Source organism: Pseudorca crassidens, chromosome 5 (genome assembly GCF_039906515.1).
Source record: "Pseudorca crassidens isolate mPseCra1 chromosome 5, mPseCra1.hap1, whole genome shotgun sequence".
Classification (NCBI taxonomy): Eukaryota; Metazoa; Chordata; class Mammalia; order Artiodactyla; family Delphinidae; genus Pseudorca; species Pseudorca crassidens.
Genome location: NC_090300.1, coordinates 145,007,776 through 145,024,137, shown reverse-complemented (window position 1 = coordinate 145,024,137; position 16,362 = coordinate 145,007,776). Strand labels below are relative to the sequence as shown.

General features: G+C 48.3%; 1 protein-coding gene across 2 annotated transcripts in view; it reads right to left on the bottom strand.

Moving 5' to 3' along the window:
- Window positions 1-16,362, bottom strand: part of BACE2 (beta-secretase 2) — a 93,243-nt gene that overhangs the window by 57,122 nt on the left and 19,759 nt on the right. For both annotated transcript variants that reach the window (XM_067739533.1, XM_067739534.1), the window contains exon 2: window positions 2,417-2,505. In XM_067739533.1, coding sequence (XP_067595634.1) covers window positions 2,417-2,505 — 89 coding nt within the window. The remainder of the gene's footprint in view (window positions 1-2,416; window positions 2,506-16,362) is intronic.

Sequence of the window (16,362 nt, the reverse complement as noted above, 5' to 3'; positions counted from 1 at the left end):
GAAAACAAAATTGCTCTGGGGAGGAAAACTGTTAAAGATGTAACTGAGCTCCAGGGCTGTCTGTTCTGTCTCTACGGCAGGCAGAGCCCCCAGTAGGCGTGGGGAAACGGCGTGAATGTGTACACTAGGAAGAGCCTTGTAGTGGAGAAAACACAGAGCTGGGATTGCCTTGCCACCAGGATAAACATCTTTTACATAGTTTAACATACACTGCGTTTCCTAGGAATGCAACTACTGTGTAAATTGAGGAAGGTGATATTTTCAGGGGGAAACTTTACTAAGATTCTTCACCAATCTGGGAAATTCACATCACCAAACCAAGCTGCTCTGGGCGTCGGAGTCTATTTTAATCCGATTTGTCAGTCTGCACTGGGCGCTGCATGTCTGTGGGGATGCTCACAGCCTCAGGCACCCTGCAACTTCATGTGTATCCTACCCAGGGTGTTTACACATAGAGGTACTCATCACCTTCCTGTGAATTCCCTCCTTTTACCCCGCACCCCCAAACTCCTGCATATTGCATCAGTGCGTTTAGAATTACACATGGAGATGAGTCACACTACCTTTGCGTTTCAGTTCAGGGCATTACAAAGCGCTCACTCTACAGAGGGGGTGCCAGGGCTCAAGTTTGGGACCTCTTGTCCTAGAAGCCTGAACCTGGGCCAGTCTCTTGGTTCCTGGACCTCCTGGGCTACGTGAATAAAAATGAGAGGTTTGGACTGACTTCTGTTTGATGATGAAGTGGTTGAGGGGAGCGGGCTGTTTGGGGCAGAGGATTTAGACAAACCACAATTTGAGTGGGAAAGGGCAAAGGGCAGCCGGCGATCAAAAGTCAACCTCCTTCCCCTGGCTGCACACCCGCTGCCCCAATTTCCAGGCATCTGAGGTCACAGTAACAACTTCAGGGCACACATTAATCTTCACAAAGCAATCACAAGCCAGGAGTTTCATCCAGAATTTCAGTGATTAAAGGTTATCAACACGCTGAGTCATAAACTAAGCTACAGATTCCCTGAAGGAGGTGCCAACCAGCTATCACTGTAGCCCCAGGGGCCCATGTAGCACCAACTACCACTGCCTCCAGCTGGACACACAGGAGACCATACCTCTTTGCACCATCAAAATGGAGACCAAGATGCACGGGCAGAGAGAGATGAGCACTTCGGTATAACGTCTCCTGCCTTACTGATGCTGCCCGGGCTTTGCAGAAGAGAGATGAGCACTTCGGTATAAAGAAGAGAGATGAGCACTTCGGTATAACGTCTCCTGCCTTATTGATGCTGCCCCGGCTTTGCTGAACCTTCCCAGTTGTTACTTTCCCTCGTATGTTTCCTTCCTTCCCCCCCCCCCACAACTGAAGTTGGGGTTTATTCCCCAGAACCAAAGACTGTGGGTAGGGAAAGTGAAAAAGGGAAGACACGAAGAAGATTTGCAGCAGGAAAATGTGATACGCCAGCTCACGACCCTAAAAAGCAAACCACACGTCAGCTTACTCGCCTTATCTGTTTCGTTTAAATTCTAGGGTCACAAAAATAGATGTGAAATTAAAATGTGCACAGCATTAGGGCAGCAATAGATACCTGGGGGATAGTGACTCTGACCCCATGGGCCCCTTCAGAGATGAACAGTGACACGCACGAGTCCCAGGGCCTGGACACGCAGACTGGCCTTATTCCAGAGACTTCTATCTGCGTTCCACACTTCCTCACAACCCTGCCCACAGCTGCTAGCTTGCAGCCTCAGGCCTGAGTGCTTTGTGTTCACAATACATCCTTTCCAATGAGTCACGGATTCCTCTTGTCAGAAACACCTCCTGGCACAGAAAGTGTTTCAGTGAACCACACCTTGACCCATGCCACCAATCTTCAGGGCGATGCAAAGGTGGCTTTCCAAGCAACGCCAGGCTGCTGCCCGGAACAGTCTCACACTCACCTCCAATGCTCCCTGCCCGGCTCAGGCGCACCTCCAAGTTAGGACTAGAGGGGCCCAACAAACATCAAAGGGTCACCTCCCTGCGACTCAGGTCTGACTACAAAACTGCTGTCTGACTGAGTTTCTATAAAGCGGCGCTCATGAGAACACACCCAGGTTATTAGGAGAATCCTCCTGTAAATTCATCTGGAATGGAGGTTTACATGTATGTACGCACATACGCGTGCCACACCTGCACACCACACACAGATATACACACCACCATGTGCACGTACACAGATACCTCCACACACACAAATACATACATATATACAGACCACCATATGCACATACATACAAATATATACATACATACACAGATATATACATGAGTATATCCCCCTCAAAATGAAACAGCGTTTTGGTGACTTTCTCCCAGTGTGTTCTGAAGTGTTCATGCGGTGCTCCCAAGCCCGGCCGTGCGAGGCACGGACCCATCACTCACCTCTCCGTGTCAAAGTATGAGTCGACGTAGGGATGCGGGGCCCCGGCCACGGCGAAGTTGCTGCTTCCAGTGTCAACAAGTATCTGCAGCTTTTATTTTTAAAGGAAAAACAGAGAAACCATCAGGTTACCTGAATAAGGCAACACTCTTGACTACTTCTTTTAAAAATTAAGTACCAAGAACAATGTATTACTTGGAAAAAACTTACGTCGATTAGAAATATCTTTAAAAAGCTGTTAGAAAACTGAACCCTGAACAGTCTGTCGTGAAGCTCGCATGGGCGAGGTGGAGTCAGTTTAGCCTCAGAGAGGCACTCAACCTTAAACGAAGGTAAATTCAGTGGAATAAGTGGGAGTTTTCCTTTTTCAGCTGCTGGCACCTGGTAACCAGGCAGAGCCCTTTCTCACCCTGGGCTCTTGGCCGGGTTTGTCACTTGGCTGGGGTAGCCCTCCTCCTGCCTTTCCAATCTCACTTGGAAATCCTCATTCACCCCCTCCTCTCCCTCCACACGTCCAGGATGCTTTCCCAGACTCGTCCTGGCACTGGGCATCCCTCATCTCTGCTGCATAGCACCTAGGAACACCTGTCAGAGGTACCACTTTTTTTTTTTTTTTTTTTTTTTTTTAGTTTTAACGAGCTAGCATTTACACACAAATAAAAACAGAAGATCTTGGATTTTCCACTGGTGCGCTCTGGCATGGTGTTCTCCCAAACCAAGATACAGGAATTCCTCTTATTCCCCGAAGGTCCCTTTCTGCCCCTTTCCGGTCAATCCCTCCTGTTTCTCAGAGGCAACCACTTTCTGAATCCTATTACCAGGGATTGAGTTCACCGGTTCCTGGACGTTATATAAATGGAATCATGTGGAGTTTTTGTCAGGGGAGCGAGAGGAAGGTCCGGCTTCTTCTGCTCAACATGTTTTGGGGCTTCTCGCACTGAATAGGGAGACGATAAATGCCCCTTTATGCCTCGTAACTCTGGGAAATGAATTCTCTTAATTCCGTTTACAAACACAGTCACTAGAAAAGCTGCAGGGCCTCACGACAGAGGCTTCGGAAAGATTTCAGACAGAACGCAATTAAAAAAGGGTATTATCTTGTTCTCCATTCAAATATTTGATGTTCAGCAGCCCGATCTCCCAAGCCACAGCCTGGATTGGAATGGGCTTCACCTGAGTCTCACATAAACATCCCAAGGGCACCAATTAAATCTGCACGAACTTGGATTCTACGGGGGGGATGGGGACGCCGAGGGATCCTCGCATGCACCACCGGACAGTTGGTGACACGGGAAATTAGGTGCAGATCTGTCTGCAGGTCCATGGGGCTGGGCCAGATAGTCCTACCAGGCAGAGTTCTCCCTTTCTTGCTGCTTCTACATGCTCTGATTTTCAGTGGGCACTCATATCAGAATCTCTGCATGTTTTTTTTCTGTTTTGTTTTGTTTGTTTTTGCGGTACGCGGGCCTCTCACTGCTGTGGCCTCTCCCGTTGTGGAGCACAGGCTCCGGATGGCTCACGGGCCCAGCCGCTCCGCGGCATGTGGGATCTTCCCGGACCGGGGCACGAACCCGTGTCCCCTGCATCGGCAGGCGGACTCTCAACCACTGCGCCACCAGGGAAGCCCTCTGCATGTTTTTAAAAATACCTCCTTAACTTCAATTCTTTTAAGAGATGGGTTTATCTCATTTACATCCAATTATACACATTTTTCTTAATCCTATCACTTCCTCTGTCACATTTTCTGTTTTAATCCTGCCCTTCAGGATTTTTATGGAGGCCTCATCTGTAGCGATGAATGATTAAATCATTAGCCACTGGTGACTGATTCAACCTCCAACCCGTCTCCCCTCCCTGGAAATGAGGCTGAAAGTTGCAACTCTCTACTCTCAGGGTTGGTTCCCATCCTTCAGGGCTTTCCAACAGCCAGCTGACTGTCGTGACGCAGGTGCGGTTGGAAGGGACTTGTTATGAGAAACAAAAGACACCTTTATCACCCTTATCACCCAGGAAGTCCCAAGGGTTTCACGAGCCCTGAGCCAGGAACTCGGACAAAGACCAAATACATATTTCTTTGTATAAATGTGTTTCTTCATATAAATCACAATATCACATATGGACAGTGGGAACTCAGCAAGGGCCGGAGCCTCACCCATCATTGGAATAAAGCTCACTCTGTCCTCACAGCAGACATAGTCCAAGCTGACCTAATAATATATGTAACTCACACGGCCTTGCGTCCTCAGTGCCGTCTCCACGTCCTGGATTGAAAAGGTTCCTGAAGGCAAGATGAGCTTTTAAAGTTGCTCTGGTGAAGGTAGTAGAGAGATGAAGAAGAAAGGAAAAGAAACCCAAAAGCCCAGAATTCCAGGCTCACGGCAGCCATGAAAGCAGGCCGTTTTTACAAGCCTTTCTTGGGTCTCACTGGCAAACACGCACCCAACAGCCCAGCAGGATGCCTGTGGAAAGGCCAGGCCACCTGACAGCCGATTCCCAGGCTGGCATTCCACATCCACACACGATGCTCCTGCAAAACCAGCCCCAGGCAGAGCAGACACAGGACCGCTGTCCTGGGCATAATGGCCCCGTTCCCTGCAGACATTTCAGTCTGCTCTCCTGGGTGTGGAATCCCACCTACAGCCTCCGCATCACACATCAGAACCAAGTCCTCTTATACACTCCCGTCCTCGCTTCTGCCACGCTGCACGTTACCCCTCCTCGCAGAGGCAGGCGACACAAAACAGAAAGTCACACCCAAACATAGACGGCGTTATTTTACACAGAAGACTCCTAATGGCCAGGCGTTCGTCCCCAGCTGTTTCAGCACAAGACAGCTTTCAAGAAAATTCAATTTGCAGTCACGGCTCGACCAAGTTGGTCAGCACCTCGGCCGTTCCTGGAGGATAAGATTTGAGGCGAGAGACGGCCCAGATAAATGAGGCAGCCACAAAGCCAGGGAAGGAATGGATTTCTAGAGAGCAGTAAATGCTCTGAGTTGGGCTTCAAGTAATGCTTCTGAGCTGCCCACACCTTTTTTCTGTGCGATGACCTGGAAACGGACTTTTCTCACATTGACTTCTCGCGCCAGGGCCATGATTTTCCCTTTGCAAGTCCTAGTCTCAACTGCAAAGGAAAAAAAAAATACAGTCGCTTGCCCTATAAATTTTGCAGCATCCACCCTGAAACCACTGACAGGCAAAGGCTCAGGGTGCAGAAGTCTTCTGGATGCCTCACCCCTACTCCACTCGCTGCACATGTCCTGCTGCGTCCTTATCCCGGGAACTTCCAACTTCACTTCCTGTCTCCTTGGGTTCAGCTCCAAGTACACACAACAGTCTAACCACAGAGCCTGTCGCTCAGCCCCATAAAGGGACACTGAAAATACATACAAAATCGGGATATGCTTTGCACTTTTGAAGCACAACTGAAAATGATGCAAAAGTGTGTAAGAAACATCATCCCTGCTTCACAACAAGAAATGCAGAAAGGCCTCCGAGAGCTGCAAGTCCCCGCTTCCTGCCCTACACTAAGCAGCCTCCTGTAGAACCCACGTGCCATTTCTTCCAGAATTTAGGAACGCAGACAAAAATCTGTCTCCACAAGGAGCAAGCGTCCTGTGTTCTGATGGTCACTGGCTTTTCACTGCTCCCATCTTTCTGCCAACCTCAGGGCTCTTTTATGGAAGAAGCAGGTCCCCACTGTGCATCATTTTCACACTGGAGCCTGTCTTCTCCGGAGAACATCCAAGCACAGGGCACCCCCATGCAAGTGGGGCCCACGTGAGGCTCACCAGCCTTTCTCCATCCAGCACCTTGGACAGTGCCCAGGGCGATCTAGGTGCTCAACGAACAGCTGTTGAATGAATGAAAAAGTGGGGGACTGAGAGACTTCCACCGAATGGAGATGACCACATGTAAAAGAGATAGCTAGTGGGAAGCAGCCGCATAGCACAGGGAGATCAGCTCGGTGTTTTGTGACCACCTAGAAGGGTGGGATAGGGAGGGTGGGAGGCAGACGCAAGAGGGAGGAGATATGGGGACATGTGTATATGTATGGCTGATTCACTTTGTTATACAGCAGAAACTAACACACCATTGTAAAGCAATTATACTCCAATAAAGATGTTAAAAATAAACAAATAAATATAGGAAAAATGCACATTCCAGACAAACGGAATGTGTTTATTGACTTATAAAAGCAACCTGCATTACGCACCGACCAATTCTACACAAAATGTGGAGAGGGCAAAAGATCTCAGATGACCTTTTCCAGAAGACAGGGTGTGAAAATCCCATTACCCTCTAAGTGAAGACTTTCTTCTTTGCAGGATGCTTCTTTGACAATATTCCCCAGTTTTAGCAGCCCCACTCAAACTTGCAGAACGAAATTTTATAAAATAATCATGAAACAAGGACAGCCATTATGCACAAGTTACTGCTGGGAGGGAACCGGACGGGTTTTGATGGTGGACAGATTTTTCTCCATGTCAGGAGGGCAGTCCTGTCCTCACGTCACTGTGGCTCTTCATTTTGCTGGGCAGTGACGGAGCACACAAGGCCTGGGACCAAGACCACGTCGTCCTCCTGTCCTGTTCCTCTGCTCCCTCGTGCGGGAAGGGGGCCGCTGACCTCTTTCACAGGATGCCTGCGAGGAGTAAATTCAGTCATATGAAGCGAGTAATAACTGTTAGCGCTGATCACACACGCAACTTTCAGCAGGAGGTGGGGAGAGAGGTCAGTCATCGGTGGCCATTGCCACAAACTCCATGACACTCCAAGGAACCTCTGGCCAGGGCCGGTTCTGGAACGATTTGAAGCTAACAGATTCTCCAGGAAGATTCCTTTAGGGGACAGTCAGGACTCTATATCGCCATGCCCTGCTCTGCCTAGACAAAGCTTACTTGTTTTTTTGTTTGTTTTAAATTTATTTATTTTTATTTTTGGCTGCATTTGTTCTTCGTTGCTGCGCGCGGGTTTTCTCTAGTTGCGGCGAGCGGGGGCTACTCTTTGTTGTGGTGCGCGGGCTTCTCATTGCGGCAGCTTCTCTTGTTGCGGAGCACAGGCTACTGTAGGCGCATGGGCTTCAGTAGTTGTGGCACGCGGGCTCAGTAGTTGTGGCTCGCGGGTTCTAGAGCACAGGCTCAGTAGTTGTGGCGCACGGGCTGAGTTGCTCCGCGGCATGTGGGATCTTCCCGGACCAGGGCTCGAACCCGTGTCCCCTGCATTGGCAGGCGGATTCTTAACCACTGCGCCACCAGGGAAGCCGCTTGTTTTTAAAATGGCACATCTTATGGGGTTTTATTTTCCTCCTTTTGTTTTCATACAATTATGAGCCACCTCTCCTGCTCTCTGCCAGCGAGCGGAGGTTAATTACAAACCACACACAGTGCTGTCTTTGAGACCCAGGCAGAGTCCTACGTCCTCCAAAAGGCCTTTCAGTGGCGGCCCTGACCCACTCCTCTCCTCTGACAGCCGTGGCCTGATTTTTGGCCCCCTCCCTTGTCTGATGTCTTTTACTGGCCTCTCATGTCTCCGAGGTGCACAGGTGTCCTCTCAGTGAGCCTGTAAGTTGCTCGAGGGCAAAGCCCTTTTTATTAGTCTTTGGAACAATCTCCATAATGACTACCTTTGATAGGAATTCGATAATCACCTGGTTCATAAGATGGGGAGGAAATACACATGAACTCCACCTAGGAGTGGAAAGCTGATAAAGAAGGTAAGCCTGCCAAGAAGCTGGAGAGAATTCACTGGGCGAATTCCTGATACACTTGTGCACATACTTTATTTAGCTTTTCTAGAATTGGCTAGAGTGGCTAACTTAACTTCCCAGTTGCTATATGATCACACGCTTCCTCTTAATTATCCAAGGCTAACCAGAGGTAGGAACGAGATGATGGGGTGGGGGGAGTTTGTTGGTGCCTCCACCTGACGCCACACTCACTCCAGCGGCTGGGGCTCTTCCAGCACCCAGGGCGCAGTGTGCTTCCTTCCCAGCCCTGTCTGATTCCCAGTAAAGCCCTAGTCATACCTGCAAAAAAACAGAAAAAAGAAAAAGATGCCCTCCAGCATCCATGTCAGGCCTGAGGTGCCCAGGAATGAACGCTCACTGCTGGGCGCAGCCCTGAACCCCAAATACACAGCTGACGGATGAAGCCCCCACACCCTGATCCCTGGGCGGACGGCTCTGAGTGTGCCCTGCGCCACCTCCAGGATTCCCCGTAGCGCTGCCCTGTATTAGTCTTCTCCTCCCTCCTGCCTTGCTGCCCCGCCCCTACCAGTGCCTCCGGGTAGAGAGGAACAGGGAAGGCTGACTCACACAAGCCTTGCCTCCTGTGCCCCAGAGAGACCAGACGTCTGTCGGAGGGGCTCCCTCCCCAAGGTTCACCACCTGTGGAAACCTCCAGACTCTGCACGGCTCCCACTGTCCGTTCTCAATTGGCGGGTGATGCACTGGGCAATGACCCCACAGAAAGCCATTTGCTAATTCTGCTGTAATAAGGAAAAAGGCGGCATTAAGGAGAAGCACTGGTTCCACGTCTAGTTAGTGATTAGCAGCCGGAGGTCTCTCAGATATCGCTGCCTCTTTTTCAGCAGGTTAATAGATAGGAAAATGAGCAGATAATTTCAATAATGGCTCATTTAACACAACGATTCCTAATTACATTAGCAGCCCATCTGCTGAAGTCTGCCAGCAAGCAGAACGCACAGCGGCGGGGTCCTTGGCGGCCTGGCTCCGCAGGGCTGTGTGCCCACAGTTGTGACATGGGATTGTAGGTGCCGATCTTGTTAATCAGGGTCTCTTGGGGCTTCAATTCTGGAAATGAATCTCGTTTTACTTCAACACGCCTTGTTGAAGGAAGCAAAAATAATTGCCACGCGCCATTTCTCCACGTTCTAAAATTAAGGTTGTTTTTATAGAGAAGGAAAAAGAAATCATTTTCAAAGGCTCCACTTAACACAAACAGATGTTACCGAAGTTAGCTACGAGGGGCTTGATTATACAATCCTTTCAGGCTCTGTGACCCGCGGATGGCTTCCCTGGTTCCTGGGAAACCTCAACTGCCGAAAGGATGCTGGGAGGAGAAGGGACACCCGCCTGGCTGTGTCTGATCCGAACGTGGCGGCAGTTTTCCACTGAAGGCTTAGGGCTTGGCAGGTTGAGGCCGGCTGCAGAGGTCGTAGGCTGTAGGAAGGTTAAGTGTGGCGGTCCTTGTTCTAGGAGACTAAAAGTCACCCCGAAATCAGAATCCTTCTGGACACGGGAGCTGTCACTACCTCTGCAGCTGAAACCTGTCACCGGGGTGATGGGACAGTTACTGGAGGGAGGGGCTGCTCTGTGATTGAGTTTCCTAACTTTTCAAACAACCCATCCCTGTTAGGATGAGTGGAAAGGCCGGATTTCTAAGGTGGGGGGAGGAGATTTTATCACACACCAGAGCTGATGCCCTTAAACGTGCTGCAACTATGTCCATTCGTGGGATGCTGGTTTCAAGTTCACTTTCTACCTGTGGTCCCAGGATACACCCTGCACTTTCTCTAAAGCAGAGTGGCATGAAAACTATCAGCTTTAGCGTCTGTTAGACCTGGATTTGAACCCTGGCTCAGCCTCCTGTGAATGAAGAATACCACCTGCCATATCGGTAAACAAAGGCTGTTACAGCCATCGAGCCATCACGTCACAGCCTCCTTGATGGCGCCCCCTGAGGAAACTCAGGATGAGAAAGCACAGAGTACTGGCCCCAGGGAGCTGAGGTGCACATCAAAGGAATGACTTCAGTGAACCCGGACTCTTGCATCTTCCCATACAGAGAAAAGCACTAAATCCGTTAAGCTGAGATGTCTGGTTTTCTTTCATTAACAATAATATCTTGATGTTCCGACTACCTGGTCTTTGCTGCAAAAACTCCTGTATGTCCCGGCTCCCTCCTTGCCTCTTCAGAGCGGTCCCTCAGAGCCATCTGAGATGCTGTGTCCTGGACTTAAGTCCTCAGTTTTGCCCGCTGAGTAAAACATAACTCAACTTTTATGTTATGCTTTTTTTTTTTTTTTTTTTTTGCAGTTGACACTCCTGTTGGCCGTGGAACCTTAAGTAAACTACTATCTCTGAGCCTTGGTGTCCTCACCTGTAAGGTAAGATGATAGAGTGTTGCTCTGAGGGGCACATGAGATGCCCCTCATGTATGTGTGATATACCCAGAACAGTGCCTGGTACATTGGGGTGCTTCAATTCCTCAGAGAGGGGCAGTGTGACGTGTTTTCCTCTTGCTACAGGGCTGACTTCTCAAATACATCACTGTGCCAAACATCACACGCATACAGCTCCCCACCAGACTTTCACTCCGAGTCTCCACACTGCAGCGAGTGTGGACGCAGCCCAGAAGTAACGTGCATAAGCTCCAGAACTGGCACCCCTGTGTGTTTAGCAGCCTTTCCCCATGCACCGTGGCTGGTCCTGCTGCAGGTGATGCTGAGAGGGACGTGACCATGCGCTGAAACATCTGGGGATGCCCTGTGTCAGCGGCACCTGCACTTGGCCGGAACCAGGCAGAGATCCGTCCGGGAACGCTCTAATCCCAAAGCCAGGGATGCAGTTTTCGCTCACCCTGTCTTTTCTTCCCCACCATGGAGTCGGTATGCCCTATCTAATCTACTTCCAGAATGTTTCTAAAACTGTTCATGCTCCCCTCTCCCCTTCCACCTCCCTGGCTCACCCCGGGGTCTTTGTGTCGCTAGCTCTGAGCACAGTGCCTGGCACACAGTAAGTGCTCAATAAAGCTTGCTGAATGAATGAATGGTGCCCAAACACCACTGAGGCCACCCTGTCGCAAGAGACTTAAGTCCAGCTAGTTTCTGCTCTCTCCGGCCTGGGTTTTCTCAGGGTCCAGTTTCCCTTAATATTCCAAGGCTCCAGCCATCCATTCAGGCTGCTGAGAATTAGAGACAACATCCGTACTCAAGTCCAAGGGTGTGATCACGCATCCAGGGCTGCCCCTGGTCCAGCTGAGCCAGGGCCAGAAGCCGGAGCCACTTCGCCTCTGGGCTCAGAGCTCAGAGAGTAGCTGCCATCACACCTGAAGAAGGTACTTGGTTGTCTGCCAAGGGCTACACGTGGCAGCACAGTCTCCAGGGATCACGGGCTACAAGGGGAGATGCTCTAAGCAGCCTCGCGTCCACCAAGCTTCTGGAAGTAAGAGCTGGAAGCCAGAAAGTACCTCAATGTTTGCAAGGGGCAATTCAGAGACAGGTGGGCTGGATGCTTCCACCTGCTTGGCCAGCTCCTCCCTCTTTGCAGGCAAACTCGGGGAGCGGGCTAGGGAGGCAGAAAGAACACAAGGGGCGCCCTTTCTATGGCGGATGTCAGGGCCCCAGGGACCTCCCTGGGCTGCGGAGTTCCCCTCAGCCTCTGAGCTTACACAGTCTGCCTGCTGGCAGGATGCAATCCCACCGATTGAAGAATGAAAGCGGATATTTAAACAGACACGGATGAGAGTCACAAGGCTGGGTGGACCTCATTCACTGACGCCAATAAACATGATCCTTTTTCCCACAGAAAGGAAAACTCACGCCGAACTGCCTCTCAGAAAGCACTATTAAAAAGGACAAAAGCAGGTCTGTCTCCTTATTTTGGTGATTGTGGGGGGAAGGGCTAAATAGGGAAAGTGTGATTAACAGAGGGCAAGTCAGCCTTTTCTTCCCCAAAGAGATGACTACAGCCGCTCCCTCCAAAACCCATTACACATTTCCAGGGTTTTTAGGGGACATCATTTTAGCTAAAAATCGGTTCTTCCTGCACATTTTTCAGAAGAGTTTAAACAGATTCTCAACAAAGGCATAATGTCTTAACCCTCAAGACATTTCTGGAGTTTCACTAAATTTTCCCTTTTGCTCAAGAGTTGATAACTTTGAATGGAAAGCCATTTCAGATCTGAACTTGCAGAAGAAAAGACATGGGATTAACTTCATCCTGGCTCCCAACATTCAAATATTGTTACAACTTTCAGTAAATGTGAAAAAAAATTAAGATAAAGCATATATACTCACTGCAGCAACGGGCAAGATTTTCAAGTTACTATTACTATAAAATGGTTACTCCTCACTATTATTCTAGGTATCAAGATTCATTTTGTAAATTGTAGTAAAATACACAGAACATGAAATTTAGCATCTTAACCACTTCTAAGTGTACAGTTCAGCAGAGTTAAGACATTCACACTGTTGTACAACCACCACCACCATCCATCTCCAGAATTTTGCATCATCTCAAACAGAAACTCTGTACCCACTAGGGACTTCCCTGATGGTCCAGTGGTTAAGATTCCGCGCTTCCACTGCAGGGGGCCTGGGTTCGATCCCTGGTCGGGAAACTAAGATCCCACATCCCACGTGGTGCGGCCAAAAATAAATAAATAAAATCAAAAGAAAAAAAGAAACTCTGTACCCACTCAACTAATTCTCTATTCCCCACTCCCCCAGCCCCTGGCAACCACCATTCAACTTTCTGTCTCTATAGATTTGACTCCTCTGGAATCCAGTATTTGTCCTGGCTTATTTCACTTTGCAAAATGTCCTCAAGTTTCATTCACATTGTAGCAGGTGTCAGAATTTCCTTCCCTTCTAAGGTTGAATAACATTCCGTTGTATGTATATTCCACTTTTTTTTTTGGTCCATTTATCCATCAATGGACACATGGGTTGCTTCCAACTTTGGCTACTGTAAATAATGCTGTTATGAATGTAGGTGTACAAATATCTCTTTGGAATCCCGTTTCAGTTTTCTTGGGAAGATTCATTTTTTTTCAGTGAATATTTAGTGAGTGGTGACCACGTGCTGGGGCCATGGAGACAGAAGATATGGGCCCTTTATGGAATTTATCACCTAACATTCAGACCCAAGACCAGCCTTCTCTTCTGTAATGGGTTTCAGTCTCTGCTGAATTGGCTATAGGACTGGTGAGGAATAAAGTACAAATAACTGTAGTTGACTTGTTTGAGGTTTTTCCACTGAATTAAAAGTTTAATTTCTAAGCCCTTTCTCACTCCAATCAACACTCTTAAAGAAAAAAAAATCCCCCCAGTTATGATGATATTTATCAGGGTACTATAATCGATTTTAACACTGCGTAAAACACAAAAGAATTAGGAAAGTAAATTTCCTAATAGGGAAATGGACTGCCAATCATATTATTTTGCATTTGAGTATACAAAGGACTCCATCGTAACTGCACTGAATCTGAAACTGACCTGGCCAAATAGCTTTTCGAGGTTAGCCTCTCGGAGTTTATTTGAAATAAACTCCACGTGCGTGTAGTGAAAATACACGTACAATACTATCATCAAGTGCTTTGAAAGCAGAAATTGGGATTTAAATCCTAAGTATCACAAGGGTACAAACACCTTCTAGCAGCAGTGATGACTGTACATGGGTATGTTAATGGTAATGACTGATAATCTAAGATTCCTCACATGCATCTCTGTGTCAAATGCTGTGACCTAGCCTTTAGGACGACATCTTCTCAACATCTAAAATGGTATCTCCATTTTACAGAACCTCTTTGCACACTGATCTGATAGGCCCAAACTTGGAATGTATAAAACAAAAATGCCATTGTTTTCAGATTTGCTACCCTTCGCTAATTTCAGTTCAGCCATTTAAGAAACAGACATTTCTAGGAGGTTCCTAAAAGGTTTTGGTTTTTTTTTTTCTTCTTATTAAACCCACGAGGAAAAAAAATATTTTAATAGGCATATGGCGATCAAAGATATCATTCTCTGCTGGAAAGATTTTTTAAAGCCCTTCCAAGTAAACTCCTCTCAGGAAAGACATTAAATCTCCACATTATTTATGGTGTCCAGATATTTTGAAAGAATGCTAGCCCAGAAGAGAAATAACGGATGCATCCCTCTTTTGCATCTATGCCGGCAAAATACAGATGTTTTCCTAATTAGGGTATAGAACAGCCACACGGAAACCTTCCAGAACATTTTAGAGGTGGGAGAAACAAAGACCTAGCAAAAAAAAAAAAAAAAAAAAAACCTGCAACGTATTAACCTTGGCAAAATCTCTAGCAAACATGTGACTGCTCTTGGGTATCATCATCAAATATGACAGATGCTGCAAAAGTAGACACAGATCCACCTCTTCCTAATTCCAGCCTTTTCCACGGACAGTGGACCCACGTCCCATTGACCACTCAGGACAATACACCCCCAACTCCCCCGTCTCTCCTCCACATCGTCAGGTTTTCCCTCCTCTACCAGGACCACACCCACCTTATAAGCAGATTGTGATATTTCCCATCTTAAGAAAGATGACACACAACTTTCTTCACCCCACATCTTCCTCCCACCTCGGCCCCATCTCTCTGCACTCCTTGTGACTCTCATCCGTGTCTGCAACTCCAAAGAGTTGACAGCGAATCCTCTCCTCCGATTCCCACTGGAACCCACCACCCGGTGGGAACAGCTCTTCCCTACATCAACCACGATCCCACGTGCCTAAGTCAACCCTTAAACCCCCCTCCCCGGGGCCGTTGTAGGATTTGTCACTGATCACAACTCTGTTTCCCTCGGCTTCCGGACACACCATCTTCTAGTCTCCTCCCATCTCTGTGGCTTCTCAGGGCCCTGGCCGATCCCTCTTCCTCTCCCCAGCCTCTAAGTTTTGGGGTGTCTCAGTCCCCATCCTTGGAGCCCACCTCCTCTGTCTAGACCCACCCCACGGGGATTGCATCCAACCTCAAGACTGTACACATCTCCTCTACCCAAGTGACTCTCAAGTATAGGTCTCCATCCGGAACCTCTTGCTTGAACTCCAGATGCAGATTCAGCTGCTCCTGGACCACTCACCTTGGATGTTACAAAAGGCATCTCAATTTGGCTTTTCCAAAACTAACCTCCCAATTTACCTAGTAAACCATGTCGCACTCATCCACAACAATCCCAGCCCCCTCTTTTCTCTTACCCCCTCTCCTACAGCCCGCTGGAAACTCCTTGGGGCTCCCCCTAACACAAGCACACGCTCTTCCCAAGAAGGGCCTTTGCACTGGCTGTTCCTCCTGCAGGCAACACCCTTCCCCACGTACCTCACTCCCTCTTTCTTTAGGTCTCAGCTCCCAAGTCAAAGGTGCCTTCCCCAGCTAACCTATACAAATTAGTCACACTCTCAGCATGCCTTTGCCCATGGTTTAATATTTTTCATAGCCTCTACCCCCATCCAAATACAGTACATTGACTTGATTTGTCTGTCTTTCCTCACTAAATTGTAAGATTCAAAGCGGCAGGATTTCTTGTTACCATGTCTCACTGCTGTAGCCTCTGTGCCTAGAAGAGGGCCAGGCAAGTATTCAGGGCACATCAAATATTTATTGAATGTGTTTAGTCACTTGTGAATTATAGTAACCGCCTTAACAAAACAATAACCAAACTCAGCCAGGAGATTAGATGTTACAGAACACAAAAATTGAAGCATTGAAATGAACCTTAGGGGGTCATTGTTTTGTCCACTGGAATCACTCCAGGAATTAAAAAAATATACAGACTCTCCAATCCAGAGAATGAAGCCTGGAGTTCAAGCACTTAACAAGATGACTAATTATCAGCCAGGTATGGGGACCACTGATGTGGTCCAGCCTCCCCGTAACGTAGCACTGCTGTCTAGAACCACCCTGACAGGTGGTCAGGTTTCTGCCGGATGCCTCAGAGATGGGGAGCTCATTACCTTATGCCCTAACTTGTCACAGGTTCAGGGTATTCATTCTGGAATGCTCTTCCTTGCTCAGTTTAATTCAGCAAATATTTTTTTAAGGCCCTACCCTGTGCCAGGCATGATACTCCATCCTGGGATGAAGGGGTAGCAAGAGGGACTCGGTGCCTGTCCTCAGGGAGTTTCCAGTCAGCTAAATAGTTCACGGTCCCCACGGCTTCCCAGGAGACCTAGCCTGCCCTCTGCA